The 18,963-nt window shown below is 30.1% G+C and overlaps 2 protein-coding genes across 3 annotated transcripts; one reads left to right on the forward strand and one right to left on the reverse strand.

Annotated features, from left to right (window-relative positions):
- Nucleotides 1–10,331: 10,331 nt before the first annotated feature.
- Nucleotides 10,332–11,696, reverse strand: LOC132952673 (uncharacterized). Its single transcript, XM_061025025.1, has 4 exons — nucleotides 11,539–11,696; nucleotides 11,189–11,308; nucleotides 10,890–11,092; nucleotides 10,332–10,778 (listed from the first exon to the last, which is right to left on the reverse strand). Exons 1-4 carry the CDS (start codon nucleotides 11,575–11,577, stop codon nucleotides 10,622–10,624), a joined length of 519 nt encoding a protein of 172 aa, XP_060881008.1. The 5' UTR covers nucleotides 11,578–11,696; the 3' UTR covers nucleotides 10,332–10,621.
- A 484-nt stretch (nucleotides 11,697–12,180) lies between these two features.
- On the forward strand, nucleotides 12,181–17,929 carry LOC132952671 (uncharacterized). Of its 2 annotated transcripts, none has more exons than XR_009665486.1 (2): nucleotides 12,181–12,354; nucleotides 13,872–14,335. XR_009665486.1 is itself a non-coding variant. In XM_061025022.1 (2 exons), the coding sequence occupies exon 2, from the start codon at nucleotides 14,373–14,375 to the stop codon at nucleotides 17,910–17,912; it is 3,540 nt and encodes a 1,179-aa protein (XP_060881005.1). In that variant the 5' UTR covers nucleotides 12,219–12,354; nucleotides 14,366–14,372; the 3' UTR covers nucleotides 17,913–17,929. The 2 variants fall into 2 exon arrangements, 1 of the variants encoding a protein (XP_060881005.1); XM_061025022.1 differs by lacking the exon at nucleotides 13,872–14,335 and adding an exon at nucleotides 14,366–17,929 and having other exon boundaries at nucleotides 12,219–12,354.
- The last annotated feature ends 1,034 nt before the right edge of the window (nucleotides 17,930–18,963 follow it).

An 18,963-nucleotide genomic window follows, 5' to 3' on the forward strand; every position in this document is an offset into this window, starting at 1 on the left:
ATACTATTCCTGTATACTGCGCACGGACGTCCAAACTTTAATGGACACGCGTAAATAAAACAAAACAATTTTATTTGAAATCGATGATGATAATAATATTTATTATATAATATATAATATAATAATATTATGGTGCGTCCTCTTACTACACTCTTCGCTAAAGAATAACCCCAAATAATATGAAAACGTTATAATTTTCGGACATTAGTTTTGACATTAACCATGATATGGACATTTGCACGCGAGAAATATCATACAATTTCAAAAAAAAATTCGTGAGATGTGCAGGTGACGTTTGTGCGAAAAAAATAACCATCATATACCTCAATCGGAAACTTTTCGATGGAAAATATGTGGAATTTTCGCGATCAACTGCAGTTACGAGACGAATATTATCGATATAGAGATGGTTTATAAAATATAAAGTCGACGTTTTCGCAGCGGACAATCGAATTCGCGAAGCACCGCCCGAGTTCAGCGAGCTCAATATTGCGTCCTTAATACTTCTTATAATATTATTATTATCCATAATCATCATCGTCGCTCTCGCAGCGTATATTATTTATAATATAATGATAGGTACCTATGTGTGAGAGTGTGTATAAGGCTTTGTATTAATCATTTACAGGACAACTCGACCGAATCAAAGATGCGTTAACCGTCATACCTCAATCGGAAACTTTTCGATAGAAAATATGTGGAATTTTCGCAATCAACTGCAGTTACGAGACGAATATTATCGATGGTGGTGTGTATAGGCGGCTTATAAAATATAAAGGTGACGTTTTCGACGCGGACGATCGAATTCGCCAAGCACCACAACCCGAGTTCAGCGAGCTCAATATTGCGTTATCATATATTATTATTATCATCCATAATCATCATCGTCGCGCTCTCGTATGCAGCTGCTGCAGCGTATAATATTAAATAATATAATGATAGGTACCTGTGTGTGTGTGTATAAGGCTTTGCGCGCGTATTAACCATTTACAGGACAACTCGACCGGATCAAAGAGGCGTTTGGCTCGATTCCTAACTAATTAAGTAAAGCTCCGGCGGTGGCGGGGGCGTATGTGCCGCTCGGTGCACTGCTGCAACCGCGGCGCGGACCACACACGGACGGACTGTAATTACGGTGTATAATTGTACAATACGCAAACGACGTTTAATAACGTCAACCGTCCGTGATAGATGGCCGACGGTCGTCGTCCGTCCGTTAAATTAAAAAAAAAAAAATCGCCGAGCACGCACGCATACGTTTAAAATCTGTGCGACGATGATAATAGTAATAGTAATAATAATAATAATAATGATGATGATGATGATGATGACTATAATTATAACAATAACGATGATGGGTTCGGTGCTGGTGTTATAAAAACACGAATATTATAATAATCCTGCGACGGCGACACGATTTCCCGCGCCGCCGCCGCCGCCGGATCGACAAAAAACCTGCACCGCGGCGGTCTGGTGACGATAAAACAATCATCGCCGTCGACTCTGAGCATGAAAAAAAATTTTAAAACATCACGCGTTATAATAATAATTATTATTATTATTATGGCAGGACCACCCCGGCCGCGAAATAATAGTCATTTTCTACGACACTCGATTTGCCACGTTTTCGTTTTTAGAACGTCCCGTAGCGCACCATTAACCGACTATATATACACATACGCGCATAATTATATTATATTATATTATATTAAATAATATTATTAAAAAATTTCCTGTGCGTTTTGTGTTTTTAATTTGAATTCAGTTTTTGTCACATATTATATTAATATAAGAGCTACGCGATTGCAACTCAACGATTCGTTGAAGGTTTAACGGATCTTCCAAACCGAATAGGCATTCTGCAGTTGAACAGTGTTGCCTACATCCAAGTTGAGGTCGGGTCGTGGCCAGACCATATTATATTTTGGAAAATTTTAGTCAACTGCAGTTAACCCATGGGTCGCTGGCAACTTTGAATACAGTTTGATTTTACTTATTTCACTATTATTACAGTATTCGTTTATGTTTATCGTATTTTCAAAAATTATCTATACATATAGCTTCCTTAATATATTACTGTAGGTGATAATATTATTATCAAATACGAACCAATAAAATATGAGGATTATTCAGATGCGGCAGTACAGTGATCAAACCAAAGAAACATATTTTTTGTGTGGGGTAGGGTTTGGTAAATGAATATTTTCTATAGGATTTCTCAAATTATATTTAGGAACGACTCCCTCACTCGTATTCGGCATTTTAAGTTTTTTGAAAAATTGGAATAAATAAGCGCCATTTACTGAACAAATTAAGCAAAATAAAATCTTCCAAAATGGAAATTTCCCCTTATACTTAAAAAAAAAAGACGAAATAATAATCATTTGAGTACTGACTCACCTGCTAGACTCCTGATCATTAAAGAACCGGCCCTTATTTACATGCAGTATTCACCAAATGCAAGGAAACCCTTTTAATCATTCACATTGCGACAAAATCCTCAAAATACATCTAAGCACGAAGAATCTTTACTAATCCGCAGCCGCACTCCAACACGCAATAATCAACGAAGACGATATATTTATTTTGCCATAATATATAAATTTAGGCAAGTCATAAGTTCTAAATAATTGTAAATAATATTTGTCTACCTATATAACGTGCAGTAAATCTAATCTAAAAGTAGGCTAATGACCGTATATGGCTGTTGAAGTCTTATTCTCTCAACAGGCAATATTGAAAATATATTATACCCTTGAAGTCGTGTCATATGTATTGACAACTCATATATTATATTATTAAAAGCGATTTAGCGGTCAGTAGCGTAGGTACTGAGATCGTTGTCTTAATATAATATAATATAGGTAATATTCATGGCGGTCGATTAGGATTTATACGTGGAAGGGTCATCTACAAACACTTTATCTGTTCGTCGTACCTATACGTTATTACAAACCGGAGGTGATAATATTATTATGTTATCATACGCATATATTATAACAACGCACACATAACGGCATTATAATATTATATGCGATGATGCACACAGAGGCCGTTTTATGCTCGCGTTATATACACCATTATGTACAGGATACGACGCATTTCGCGGTCCCTTGAACCCCCGACGATCCCATTTGTCTGCGTGCGTTTTATTTTAAAAGTCTAACCGTATCCTGTGTCTGCGGCGGCGTCCCCGTTGGCGTATAATTATTTTCAGCCCATAAACGCCCCTCGTCTATTATTCCGACGTCTGCTGCTGCAGGGGCGACGGGCGGTTATTGGTTCGTTTCCAAAGCTGACAAAGTGTCATCGCGGCGCGGGGTACCTATGTGTGTGTGTGTGTGTGTTATATTATAGGAAATTGAACGTTATCGCCCGCCGCCGTCCGCCATAATAATATATCCACCACCTACTCTGCAGAAACCAACCTCCCCGCCGCAGCTCGGCCCCGTATATACGCACAGTGTTGTGATAATATATATACAAAAATACTTATGCCGATGCGGTGCTGCTGCAGCACGGTAATATATAATGACTACGTCGCGATCGAATTGATAGTGTATAGGTATAGGTAATAATGATATTTACTCTATTAGGTATGTATATGGCAACAATAATAATGTTATACCTAGTATATATATATAGGTAAACGTCACGATTGCGGGCGGTGGGGCGTGGGTGGGTAGGTTGTATAGGGCTGCGGCGGTTTATTTCGCCGGTTCGTTAGAATAATATTATACTGCTGCTGCTGTCAAATAACGTTTTATCGCACAATTTGAATTCGGCAAACGCCAAATCACGCTGCACCAGTGTCGACCGCCATTATATTATTGTTATCTACGCGCAGTTATTATTGTTGTTGTCGTCTCCGTGTGGTGGTGGTGGTGATTGTGACGAAACATAATAACGTTCCGGTGCGCATCAAATATTGTAATATTATATACCAATAGGTATGCTGTGTTATACCACTCCGTTACTTCCGGCCGATCGTTGTGAAGCGATTGCTATGTACATGTTGTATTCGTCGTCCCTGCGACAGCTATAGTGTATATAATATGTCTGACAGGGTATTTGGGAACTTCCGAACTGGTGGGGATGCGGGACTTTCGAACGACAGCGACGGAGAAACGAATTTCACAACGCTGTAAATTAATCATCGTTCAATAATAATATTATATAGGTAGTATATAATAGTTATAGTTTGGTTTGGTTGTTAGTATATTATGTACGTGCGGTAACGAGTAAACAATATATATGAACAGTACGCTTAGGTACATGCTCGGATCGGGCAACACGTCGTTGGGAGGAGGGTGAGTCAAACCCCATACGATTTCCGAAACGACTGATATGTATGACTCTAGACGCGAACGAACAGTTATGGTACATAATAAATATCCGTTTCAAATATGTTAAATAATTAAAATATCGAGAACAACGCGGGACTAATATAGGATATTAATATATATTATTGTTGTATACTATTGTAATATAATATCATTGACGTGCATGTTGGTCAGTACAGCATGGTATATGGCGATAGAGGGAGGAATACCTATATCATGTACACAAATATGGCCATCGCTTGGACCTTGGACTTTATTATAAATCGTATATATAATATATTTGATATTAGAAAGTCGTCCGACTCAAGTACGACTTAATAATAAAAATTTTTTTTATTATTTATATTATAACGAATTTAAATTATTGTATTTTTATTAGCAGTGCGTATAACAGCTAGTGTGATTAGACATCTGCAGGTCGTTGACGACGTTCGCGCATATATAACAACATATTAATATAATATGTATATTATTGTATATTCTATTATGCACGCGCACGGGAGGAAAAAAAACACGAGAAAGTAAAATTATTAATAATATATACAGAATTGGCTATATAAATTCGAACATATCGGGAAAGCGAATCGATATACAGGATCAATCGCTTAATTCCATCGAATAATAAAAATAAAACCCATATAAACACTATATATAATAATATAGTTTGTGATGTTCGGAATAGAAAGTGTAAATTATAAAGTAATCGATGGGCCGTCGACTACGGCGAGTTGTTGATCAAAAGCCATTTAAAAATTATAGTTATGTAAATTTTATTATTTTAATCAAAAATTACACGATACTGCGCCATATAGTGTTTATACAGTTGCCGTTTTCATCAAACGATTATATTACAATAATAATATTATGTATAACTGTTGTTGTTATGACTTTATACCTTTACGGCTAAACGATATATCGAAAAACTTAGCTTCCACATACGCGTATATTTCTGCAGTCCCTATATAATAGCAGGTACTTAACTAGGACTTCTGGTATTTGGAAATATAAAAACAGTTTTACGCTCACGACAAAAAATAAATATTATGGATAGGTGTACAATATGTTCAAGGTATGTACAAGTATATAGGTACATCGTAGATAATTGTATTCCTTGTACCTGGCTTTCAAATTTTTGAATTAATATATTCTTCTCAACTAAATTAGGTCTATGGCAAAATACGTAGGCATTGAAGTATTTAAAATTTAAGTCATGACAATGTTTTTAGAATTTTAGATCTAATATTATAGTATCGTTGAATAAGTAATTATATTGTACTCACAAATCTACTTATAATAGGTATATTTATTATATTATGCTTTATTTCGATTACAATTCATGGGTACCCACTATACCCATACGTATTTTGCTATAAACCTTATTTAGTCGAGAAGAATATTTTAATTCAAAAATTGTAAAGTAAGGGACAAGGAATAAAATGTTGTACGATGTATACCTATATACATACTTTGAACATATTGTACACTACTACACTATAGACATCAACGCATTACACTATATATTTTATCGTATTCGATTATTTTTGTGTATCGGTTTTCAAATTATTAAAAAAAAAATATAACATATTTAGAACAGTAAAATATGCATCTAAATACAAAAGTTGTAAAATATATGCGCGAAAAATGTTTAAATTTAGTTTCATTGTACATCTTTAAACAACGCTTTTTTTTATAGTGCTTGCATAGTTCACAATATTATACGATCGCCCAAGACAATATTATTATTATTATGCAAAAACTAGAAACTATAATATAAACTCGTGCGCACGGCTATTATATTATACAGATATAGTTACTATACCTATCTATAGTTATATTGTACACTTATAATATATTATTTAGGCCATTGAGCGGGACGGGTCACCGCGTTTCCGTTTACCTGTTCATCTGCATTATAATTATATAATTTGTCTGAAAAATGATGTTATAGGCGTTATATTGTTATAATTAATAAACAACATGTTTTTTAATAAACATAAATTTGATTTAAATTGATTGATGATATAAACAAATCATCGAACAAGGGGGAAATGGCGTATTTTACAATTAATGCAGACATAGTTAGTATCCGATGCGGTCTGGGTCATTGCGGATTTGAGCGAAGTGGTGTTAAAAGTTTTTATTAGTATTACACGTGAGATAAAAATATAAAACGAAATTGTTTTATTTAAAAATACGGTGGTGCCATATTTATTCCGTTTATTTTTTTGTCGCAATCTTTTTTATTCATCTCGGGATTCAAACTCGGCTGACTTTCGAGTACATTAAACACAAAAATAATACTCATTTAACTTGGCATATTTTTACCGTTATGAAAGTTTCATTTCTAAACCAAATGTGTCTTGAGCGTATAAAAGATTATGATATTATATATTTTCGTGTATATACCTTCTACCTACAGCGAAATAATATTTTAACGCTACAAATCATATCGTTCTCCGAGAAATAAATAATACAAAAACACACAAAGTGATCAATTTAAGTGACATTCCCCGCATTAATTATAAAAGAAAGTCGACATTTTTGAAATTTTTTTTTCATAATTTGATGCTAATTTTAAAACGATATTTTTGAATGACAACGTATACCTACATTTATAATTGCATATCCTGAAGCAGAATATTTTTCGGAGTATAAGTCTATGAATACAAAATTGAATGTCCACCGAGTAGTTAATTAGTTTTAACTTATACGAATTGAAGTTTAGATGAGCCAAGTTTACTATAGTGGACATAACATGTAAGCACTAATCACTATAATATACTCCGCTCAGCTAACCTTTATATAGATACTTATATAACCAATTAACTTCTCGTTAGAGATTTGATTTTTATTAATCGATGTACCTACTCAGAAAATTATTCTGCTTCGGAACATGAAACTTCGTAAATGATAGCAATACAAATTACAAGTTATAAAAAAATATAACTATCGTCAAAAATGTTATTTTGCAATAACATTAAATTTTATAAAAATATTATTTTCAAAAAGTTATAACTTTCCTAAATGACAAGTGAAGAAATTCATATGAATCACCTCGTATAACATAATATAATATCATATTATATCGTTATTGTATTATACAGTAAAAATACTTTTAGAAGAAGAATCGCGTACCTATACCTTTATAAATCGACCTATTTTTTTTTTTTTTTAAGAGTCAGGTTTTATTCCCCACGGTGTCGAAGTCGTTTAGAGAAATATGAACAAAATGAAATTCTTTACACGTATATTATGTGCATTACCTTTTGATGTTTTACCTATTTTTCTGAAAGCGGCGACGATATTATGATGATTAATGCATTTATTCATTTTGAAACCGACCTGTTTCAGCTATATAGTTATAACAACTAACAGGTATGCGACCATATGATGTTATTATTATTTCACCATTTCGCGTATGACTTGTATGTTTGCACGAAAACATAAAGGTTTATTATATATTTTTATTTATCGGGTATAATATAAATCAAAGTATACAATACAGTATTAACACATAATATATATACTTACAATATTCAGAATAATATACTCTCTCTGGGCATCGACAATAATCATATACAATTATTATGCGATGTACCTGTGTAAATTATAACTTTATAAATAACTTTACACTATCATGATAACAATATATGATCGATTGTTTTCATTCAAAAGGTTAGGTAGGTACATCGTTTTTTTTTAAATTTATAACACTAGCTAATTACGGCTAATATAATAATATTTAGTATGCGATGCCCTGATAACATTATCCGTTATCTGTTTTAGTTACGAAAACAAATCATTAGAATATTATAACGGTATGTACTATGTATAGAAAATAAATATTAACTATACGATTGTAATTATTCGAAAAAATTGTGCAAGACAAAATTACGAATTATTTTTACTACATACGAAAACGTGAAAAAATTCACTACGTTCAAAACGCCATTAGACGTAACAACATATAATGCTCGTATTACGCGAATTACACTATTGACGTAAGTATGTAGGTACCTATATGCAATAAAGTAAATTATGGATAGGTATATTATATTAATTTATATAAAAATTGTTTTGGATATCAGCAAATTATAGAACACACGCACGTCGAATTAGGTAGTAAACAAGATAAACGTATAATTTATTCACACGAACATTATGATAATAATAATAATAAGCAGCAGTAGTATACATTTGTATGTTCACAGTCTACTTTTTATGTCACCACGGTAATTTCACACCGTTCAAGGGAGGATGTCCCCCTTGGACACAATAATTTTACCGTGTAAAAATTATGAAGAATTTGTACACTTTTTACACGGTAATTTCACACCGTTCAAGGGAGGATGTCCCCCTTGGACACAATAATTTTACCGTGTAAAAATTATGAAGAGTTTGCACACTCAAAGTCAGTTTTGTCCAAATATTTACAGTGTACATGCTAAATGGTTTTTTTCTCAACAAACCTTATTACTAAAATGGAATAATTATTAAAAATACAGAACACAAGCCTTATTATAAAACTGAAATTATAATTACTAAATATTACTATATATTCACATTTTTTTTTCATTTAGGTTGGTTTCACTGTAATTTATCTAATTAATGAATGTCTATATTTTTTTTTAATTTATATACTTTTGAGTTATAAGCTAATCGTTTTTTATATTCAGTCGTCAATGATCCGCCGTTTACTCAAGTTGTGTCTCATTTTACTTTATTTTCTTAAAATTTCATTAAATTGTTTTACAATTTATAAATTTTTTTCAAAAATGAACTTTCAAAAATGTTCAAATGATTTTCAATCATTAGTTTATCGTATACGAAATAATCCGGCTGCAGTTCATCCAGAATTTTCTTCGTTTTCATCAAGATTTAAAACATTCAAATTATTCCCAAAAAATACTTTTCAAAATAAATATACATTGTCTGAATGTGGCTTAAAATATTCAGGAGTGGATGATGTTGTAGAATGCTTTTGTTGCGGACTTATTCTTCATAACTGGGAAAGGCTGGACGATCCATGGATTGAACATTGCAGATTCAGCCCAAGGTGTTTATATGTGTTATTAATGAAAGGTAATCAATATGTTCAAAACATATTAAGTAAATATTGTAAAACCGAACATATTTGTAATTGTGAAACTGGGTCATACGATACCGTTTGTTAATCATGTTTTTTTATTATATTATGTTATAGTAAATGAAAATAAATGTTGATTTTTTAAAACAACTTATATGTGTTAATATTTGATTTAATATCTCGTGAACGTATAGCCTAGTGGGTTAGCGCGTGTAGCAATAATTTAAATGTTTTCAGGTAACAGGTAAGTATATGTAATTCTCCCCTCTACTACATGCAGTAGCCGACTATGCTATACGTTCACATTTTTTGCATTTTTTTTTTTTTTATCTATCAAGTTTAGTATATAATACGCTTGCAAAGTAAAAACGCTTTCAGTTCAAAGTATATCCCTCATCGGTTATATTACATCAAATTTTTAAAAAAAATAATTACGTTTATAGTTTAAAGGTTTTTTAATTATTAAAAAGAAAAGAACTTTAATTTGTTATGGGTCTACCGGTAATTGTGTCAAAATCGGTATTTGACATACGTCCATTTGGTAAGAAGAGTGTTACGGTTGGATTATTAATCAGCAAACAAATTTCAATTATTGTGTTATTAGAGTGTAAGTTAACGAAAAAAATTATTACATTAAATTTAGAGCAATGGTGTACGCTCATGTCTGAATCTAATTACATTTCAATTACTAACAACTTACATACCAGGTGTAGACGTGTAAAAATTACTGAGAACTTTACATATTCAATTAATGTGAAGCAGAGTTCAATAACCTTGCATATAAATGATGATTATATTACACTCTCGCATATAGATTTCTGCAGACTAAAACAACTTCAACATTGTGTCGACCTTTATATCGCAGAAAAACAGAAACGTCTACCGAGTTTTCAAACAACATTCGATGCAGCTTACGAACTGATTAAAAACGATGTCCGTGGTTTGCCCATCAGTTGCCAGAGAAACGAATTCACAAACCAGTATATACAGAACTATGATTTTAGTTATTATTCTCATCTACAAAACGATGACACTTCATTTTTGTATGAGATTTTACAATTTCATTTTAATGTAATGTCTGACATGATTTTACAGGACTTAATAGTATGATATAATACAAATTCATTTATATTTATGTATTGTTTTTTTATTAAATAAATAAAAATATTTTTATACTACATTTTTTTTTTTTTCATGCGGCTAATTTATTTCTTATTGTACGACGTTCCGGGTCTTTCAAAATTACATCAAATATAACCTGCATGGTCTCGTTTAAACTTGTATTGAGAGTCTGATCTTTTGACTTGTCCGATGTCGTCACCTTGACAGATGCCTCAGAGTGTCGCCACCTGCAACATAAATTAATTATTCAATCAGTTTGGCAGTGAATAAAAACTAATGATTTTTTTCATTTAGCAATAGTTTTTTAATTAAAAAATAAACCAAAGTCTAGTCTTTACCTTTCCTTTGTTGGGACGTTGTGTATATTCGCACACTTGTAATGTGTTATCGTCCAATAATCCGTCGGCTTTTCGTCTGGATTAAATTGGCTTTTGATGGTAGCCAAACCATCTCCCTGACGAAAAGTGACAGAATTAAAAATCTCTTCATCAAATTCTTCCGCCCGCAATTTCTCTTCGAGAATTTCTCTGTATGATGAACTCTAAAAAAAAAAAACAAATAAATAAATTCATGCCATAATTCATAACCTTAGAATATTAGATAAAGTATTAATATGATAAATTATTATTTATCTTACTGTTTTCATCTGTTTTTTTTTGTTTTTTTTGTCTACTGTTTTTTCAGCCCCTCTTTTTAACGATGTTTTGACCTGCTTTGAAGTAGAAGGCTTTTTTGTGTCCAGGGACTCAAATTCGTTCTATAAAACATAAACTAAGGTGAATAACTATAAATGTATGAGTGGCTTACAGCCGATCTCTAAAACAATATTGAGCAACGTTACAGTCACACTCTAATTATTATTTAATTTTAATATTATGTTTAAAATAAAGTTATAATCAACCACGAATTTATTATAACCATAGCGTTGAGTAGTTTTACGACTGACCTCCAATTTGCTTTAGTTATTAAAGTGATTCAATTACTAACCTCTGATCCGGAATCGATGATCGAAGTTCTGTAAGACATCTTGAAGCTGAATTGTTATAGATGATGAAGAAGTTCTAGTTGCTGAATGTTGACTGTAATATTGCTGTTAATACGCTAGCCTTATATACTGTAATGTTTCCACTACCATAGATACTTTGAAATGTGGAATATTCATAGCAATGTTCATTAAACCAGCCAACGCCCTTAATTTGTCCTCTTATTAATATCAGTTTTATTCCGCCAACGGTCTTATACGACCTCCTATCGATACTAGTTTTTATTCGGACAACGCCCAGTTTTATTCCGCCAACGGTCTTATACGACCTCCTATCGATACTAGTTTTTATTCGGACAACGCCCTAAAATTTGACCTAGCTATTTTTAAATGAATATTCCGGACTACGGTCAACACCAATACATACATTATATATTATAATTACTATTACTACAAAATAACTTAGTTGTTTTTAAAATTAATATTACATGAACAGGTCATACGATTTCTTCGAATAGAATGTAAGTTTTAAACGATAACTAGGAAAGTAGGAGATGATTCTCGACTATATAACGCAGCATTTGATAGTCAAACGATATCAGTCCAGCTTGTGTTCTCTACCAGCAACAACAAGCGGCAGTCATTCACCATCGAATATTGAAAATACTTCAATCCTACCAAGTTTACCAGTCCAGCATCGACATCATCAATAAGGGTTCATCACTCAACATTGGAAAATACTTCAAACCTACATAGTTTACCAGTCCAACACCGGCATCATCAACAGTCATTCGTCTCTAAACATTAGAAAATACTTTAATGTAAGTACCTATTTATTTCATTATTTATATATTTAAAAAAAAAAAAAAATCATCTTATCGAATCTAAAACTCCACATCTTTACTAGTTTTAAACGAAAAATAATACACGATAGCAAAAAACATAACATAACATAAGCGTTTAGGGAAGTGGTTATAAGTGGTTATAATGAACCGATATTCAATAGTTTTATTAGTAATTTTAATATTAAATGTACAAGGTTTTTATAATTAATTTTTTTTTTTAAATTTAAAAGGTTGATTAATTAAAATATCTATGTTTATCATGTTGTATATTAAATGGTTAAAAAAATGTTAGAAAGTTGAAATAAGTTGAAAAAAAACAAGTGTATACAGTATGTATATGATTATAATTATATGAATAACATAATATAAAAACTTGATTATTATAATATATAAAATATAGACATATTAGCTTACATTAAATTATTCACTATGCTGACTGATATATTATAGTCATTTTAACTACCATAATGTATATTTAATGATTAAAAAATGCTAAAAAGTAGGGATACGTTTAAAAACAAGTTTGTATTCCGTATACAGTTTGTAAATGATTATATTTATTGAATAACATGATATAAAACTTGATTATCAGCTAACTTTAAATTATATCCAATGCTAGTTGATATAGGAACCAGTTTCTAATTATCAGATTTTTTTTTTTTTAACATATTTCTTTATATATATTAGTTCTAACATTTTTTTAACCATTTTAAATAATGAATTCTCACAATGATATTTTAAACGAAATAGACTATTATAAACAAATGATTGAAAGTTATACAGAAACGGATGAAAAAGACCATTTCATGAGAAGATGGAGACTTAAACAGAATAAAAAAAATATTAAAAATATAAAATATCAATTGTTTTTAACTAGAATAAGTCCTTCTCCTTCTCTCAATGTAACTTATATTAACGAATATTATATACATACATGTGTATTAAAAGAAAAATTGCTTTTTTTAAAAGAAGAGAAAGAAAAGATCCTTATATTTTATCGTTCTAGATGTACCGACTATTGGCAATGTATAAATAATTTTAATATGCAGATACAAAATCTTAATTATCAGTTACAGGAATTGGGTACAATCTGTTAAAAACAAAATAAGATTATATTTTTTTAATATAAAGTATTGTATTTATTATGTTTATGTTTAAAAAATAATTTGATGATAGACACATGTAAATAAATAAACATTCTAAATTAAAAGTTTTTTGTTCAATTATTTAATTGTAAATAAGCTAAATATACCAACCATACAAAAAAAATGTTTTATTTATTAATTGAAGTAAACTTAACATAATAATCACAAACTAATGTTTATAGATGATGTATAACCATAATTTATTTTAATTTGTTGATAATATTTATACATATGTGTGAATACATAAGCTAGTCTATTATTATAAGTATTATTCACTAATTAATATACACTATTTTATTTTTTTTATTACTATCAGTTAGTGTATAAAAAAAACTATGACATTTTCAGAATAAAAAAATAAAAAATAAAAAATAAAAAATGGAATCAAAATCATTTATTATGGATGAAATTAACGATGTTATCCGAAAGGCCGAGCAAATTGATCAAGCAATGGATGAGGCAGCAGTAGAATTTAAAAAAAAAATTAAAATTATTGATATAAAAATAAAAAAAGCGGGTTTAAAACAAAAAAAAATAATGAATGAAAAAAAAAAGATTGCAAATGATTATTTACATTTGCTACATACAGATAAGAAACGTGAAAAAAATATTCGAAAAGAATTATCTATATTATATGCACAGTACAATTATATGAACAATGGTTAATAGTAATTCATAATTTTCTTGTTTTCATTCATTATTTTTTCACCTCAAAACAGCTTTTTTTATTTTTTATGTTTTGTAAATATATTCTAAATGTATTAATTTATTTGAATGATATTTTAAATAAAATGATCTTTCTACATTATTATATTTTTTTTTTTTTATATATTCTATTACAGTTTCATCATGAAAAGACAAACGGTGAGAAAATGCCAGCGGACAATTTCTACTGATAAAGAATTATTCGAAATTGAACGATTTAAAAAATGCTCGAAAACTTTTATCATAAAAAATACATTGGATTTTATAGATTACACGCTTTTTTTTAACTATATTTCAGAGAAATTAATTTTTAAGTTAAAAGAATCGTGTAAAAATACATCTATAAAATTTAATTTAGTCGTGGATAGTGTTTACGAAAGAATTATTACACAAGAAGTACAGGATATTGCATTCAAAACTTTTAATGTTCTTGCATGTAATTCATCTAATTTTAAAAAAATACTAAACGATATGTTCAATAAATTGTTGCGGGAAGAGACAGATTTTACACAGAAAGGTTCTGGATGGACGCTTAAGGTAATAGAAACATTACAGTTGAGAATCAATATAGTGAATCCTCTTAAAGGAGGAACATATATTGATTTACCTAAGCATATTAAAGATAAAAGAGCGATTATTAATGTGAAAAATAGTGATAATAAATGTTTTAAATATGCATTATTATCCAAGTTTGATAATCGCTCTAATAAAACTAATTTTCATGAAAAATATTTTAAGATGTTAGAGTTAAAAAGTAGTTTAAATTTTAAATGTGTTGATTTTCCAACACCAATCAGTCAGATACCTAAATTTGAACGTATAAACAATATTTCAATAAATATTTATAGTTTGAATGACAAAAAAACTATTTTTCCCTTGTATGTATGTAATACCGAAAGAAATGATCATTTTGACCTATTTTTGTATAATAATGATGAAACATCGCATTATTGCTATATTCATAATTTTTCAAGATTAATCAGAAGTCAGAAAACGAAAAATTGTTCGAAGCTAATTATTTGTAAGAGATGTTTCACAACTTTTGGTACTCAACCGTGCAAAAGTAAGCTTTGGGGTGTAGAAGGATTAAATGAACATCGACGCAATTGTGGAAAGAATCCGTTGGGGAGGCCTATAATGTTTGAAGAGGGGGATGATGATTTCATCTATTTCAAAGGTTATAAAAAAACGCAGAGGATTCCATTTGTCATTTATGCAGATTTTGAATGTATATTAACTCCTAAACAACCTAATAAATTCATTAATAGACGTAAAAAACAAAAAAATCAGAAAACTCATGTTACACATTTACATGAAATTATGAGCTATGGGTTTTATGTAAAAGTTGACTATAGTATTATATCGAAAGAGCTGGTAAAACAGTTTGAAATTCCGACGAAAGTAATTATTTATAGAGGTAAGAAAGCTGCAAAAAAATTTATGAAAAATATGATCGATATTGGAAATGAAATTAATAAAATTTATCAAATTAATACACCGATGGACAAATTAACTGATAAAGAGGAACAACGTTTTCAAAGAACCAAGTTCTGTCAAAAATGTTCAAAACATTTTAAAAACAATAATTTGGTTAAAGTTCGAGATCACTGTCATTTTACTGGCAAATATAGGCAATGTCTCTGTCTTCAATGTAATTTCGAAATAACTAGTCCATCGTTCGTTCCAATATTCTTTCATAATTTATCTTATGATAGTCACTTCATAATTCGGGAACTAGGTTGCGATGATAAAGATATTCATATTATTCCTAATTCATCGGAAAAATATATATCCTTTAGCAAGGAAATCGCACCTAGATTTAGTATTAAATTTGTCGATACATTCCGTTTTATGAGTGAGTCGCTAAGTAAACTTGCAGCCAATTTATCTGAAGATAAGTTGAGGTTTAGAGAAACCCTAAAAATATTTTCAATCAAATCATTAGATTTAGTTACACGGAAAGGAGTCTTCCCTTACGAATATGTCGATAGTTGGAGTAAATTAGACAATGCTTTTTTACCATCAAAGCTTGAATTTTATAACTCGTTAACAGATGAACAAATTAGTGATGAAGATTATAGACATGCAAAAAATGTATGGAATACATTTGACGTAAAGACTTTGGGTGAATATAGCGATCTTTATTTAAAAACTGATGTTACCATACTAGCTGACGTGTTCGAAAATTTTAGAGACATATGTTTATCTACTCTCAGAATAGATCCTGCTCATTATATGACTGCCCCTGGATTTGCTTTTGATTGTATGCTTAAGTATACAAAGGTTAAATTAGAGAGGTTAAAGGATTATAATATGTTACTCTACTTCGAAAAATCAATCCGAGGCGGTATTTGTCAATCAACTAAAAGATATGCTAAAGCAAACATACCAAATATTGAAGGATTGGACTATAATTCGAATGAACCGATTACTTGGATTACATATCTCGACTGTGTAAATTTATATGGAAAGTCTATGTTGACAGAACTACCTTTTAAAGATTTTGAATGGGTTGATGATCTCGACATAGATGTAACTAAAATTTCTGAAGATTCTGAAGTAGGATATATATTAGAAGTTGATATCGAGTACCCTAAACATTTACATAAAACCCATAATGATTTTCCGTTTTTACCGTTTAACGAATGCCCACCGAATTCGAAAGTTGAGAAATTGTTAACTACTCTATCACCGAAAAAAAACTATATTGTACATTACAAAAATTTAAAACAAGCGATTTCTCACGGTCTTAAATTAGTAAAAATTCATCGAGCTATCCGCTTTTCACAAAAAAAATGGATGGCATCATACATTGAGTTCTGTACAAAAATGAGAGCAGAAGCAAAAAATGAGTTTGAAAAAAATTTCTGGAAGTTGTTAATTAATAGCGTTTTTGGTAAATGTATGGAGAATGTCCGAGCAAGAACTTCTATAAAACTGGTTTCATCAGAAAAAAAAGCGAATAAACTAATGACAAAAACTAGTTTTAAAGACAGAACTATATACTCTAAAAATCTCATGGCTATTCACCAACATAAGGAAACTATTAAATTCGATAAGGCAATTTATGTGGGATTTGCAATTTTAGACGTTTCGAAAACATTTATGTACGATTTTCACTATAATGTCATGAAGAAAAGGTATGGTACTAAAATTAGTTCTTTATATTCGGATACTGATTCCTTGATATACGCTATTCAAACTACAAATTTTTTCAATGATTTAAAAAATGATTTATTACCATATTTTGATACATCTAACTATCCCAAAGACCATTATTGTTTTAGCGAATTACATAAAAGTCAGCCAGGCTTTTTCAAGGATGAATTGAAAGGAATTATACTTAAAGAATTCGTTTCATTAAGACCGAAATTATATGCGTACAAAACTGTAGACGGTACTGAGGAAAAAAAAGCAAAAGGCGTAAAGAAATATATTATTAAAAAACATATGCAATTCGAAAATTATAAGGATATACTACACGCTTTTATAAACCATTTATCTGTTAAAGATAAATTAACTCACAGGGTCATGAATTTTATCCAATCAAACAAACATGTTGTTCAATCGAAAACAATGAACAAACTTGTTCTAAGCGCTAATGACGATAAACGTTATATAAATGACGACGGGATAAATACTTTGGCTTATGGTCACTACAAACTAGATAAATTATATAATTAAAGAAAAAAAAGACTTGATAAATCTCCAACCGGTATAAACAGAAAGCGCTATCAAACGGTAGTGAAGTAAATTTTTTTTTTTTTTGTTTTTAAAAAAATTACAAACTGAAAACAAATAATTATTTCAACTTTTTTCTGGCATTTATTATAAAAGTATTACATGTTATACATAAAAAATTATTATTTAAAAATATCTGATGATGTTATCCACGAATTTTGACTTGAATCAAAACCCAACCATTTAACAAACATTTTATTCCCAACTTTTTTCACAATACGTTCAATAAGAAAGGTGTTTGGAAAATTAGTTAATTTAATTTCCTGTTCATAAAAACCACCTAAGATTATATTGTTTGATTCATCCTTTAGTTGATAAGTTACTGGATTTGTCTGTAAAACTTTTGAAACTGTAAATATTTCCGTTGTCCAATTCGGGGTATATCCTTTACTAAATATATGTTTATACTTAGATATTCGTACTTTATCGCTAACTTTAAATTTTGGTTTATACAATGTTTGTAAATTTTTATATGTACTAAATTTAATTCTGTTTGTATCCATTCGAGCTTCATTAGGTGTGCATTTGATTGTTCTATGTTTTGTATTATTATAGTTATTTATAATTTTTGATATTGTATTATACCAATTCCATGTACCTGTTGCAGTGAAATGTTTATATATATTATTTTTAAGTGTTTGTATCACACGTTCTGCGATTGAACATTTAATAACACTGTATGAACTGTAATGTTTAATTTTATATTTTTTCATTAAATCTTGAAATTGAGTATTATAAAATTCTGTACCATTATCTGTCTGTAAAAATTTCGGATTAGCTTTTTTCAATATATTAACCATTCCTTTTGTACATTCTTTTGCTGATTTATTTTTCAGCGGTTCCACAAATACATATTTGCTATATGTATCTATAACAACTAATATAAATTTAAAACCGTAATTTTTTTTAGAATGAGATTGCATATCCATTAAATCAGCTTGCCATAGGTCGTCAATAAACCGTGTAACCACACTACGTCTAGGAAATATTTTTC

Source organism: Metopolophium dirhodum, chromosome 9 (genome assembly GCF_019925205.1).
Source record: "Metopolophium dirhodum isolate CAU chromosome 9, ASM1992520v1, whole genome shotgun sequence".
Classification (NCBI taxonomy): Eukaryota; Metazoa; Arthropoda; class Insecta; order Hemiptera; family Aphididae; genus Metopolophium; species Metopolophium dirhodum.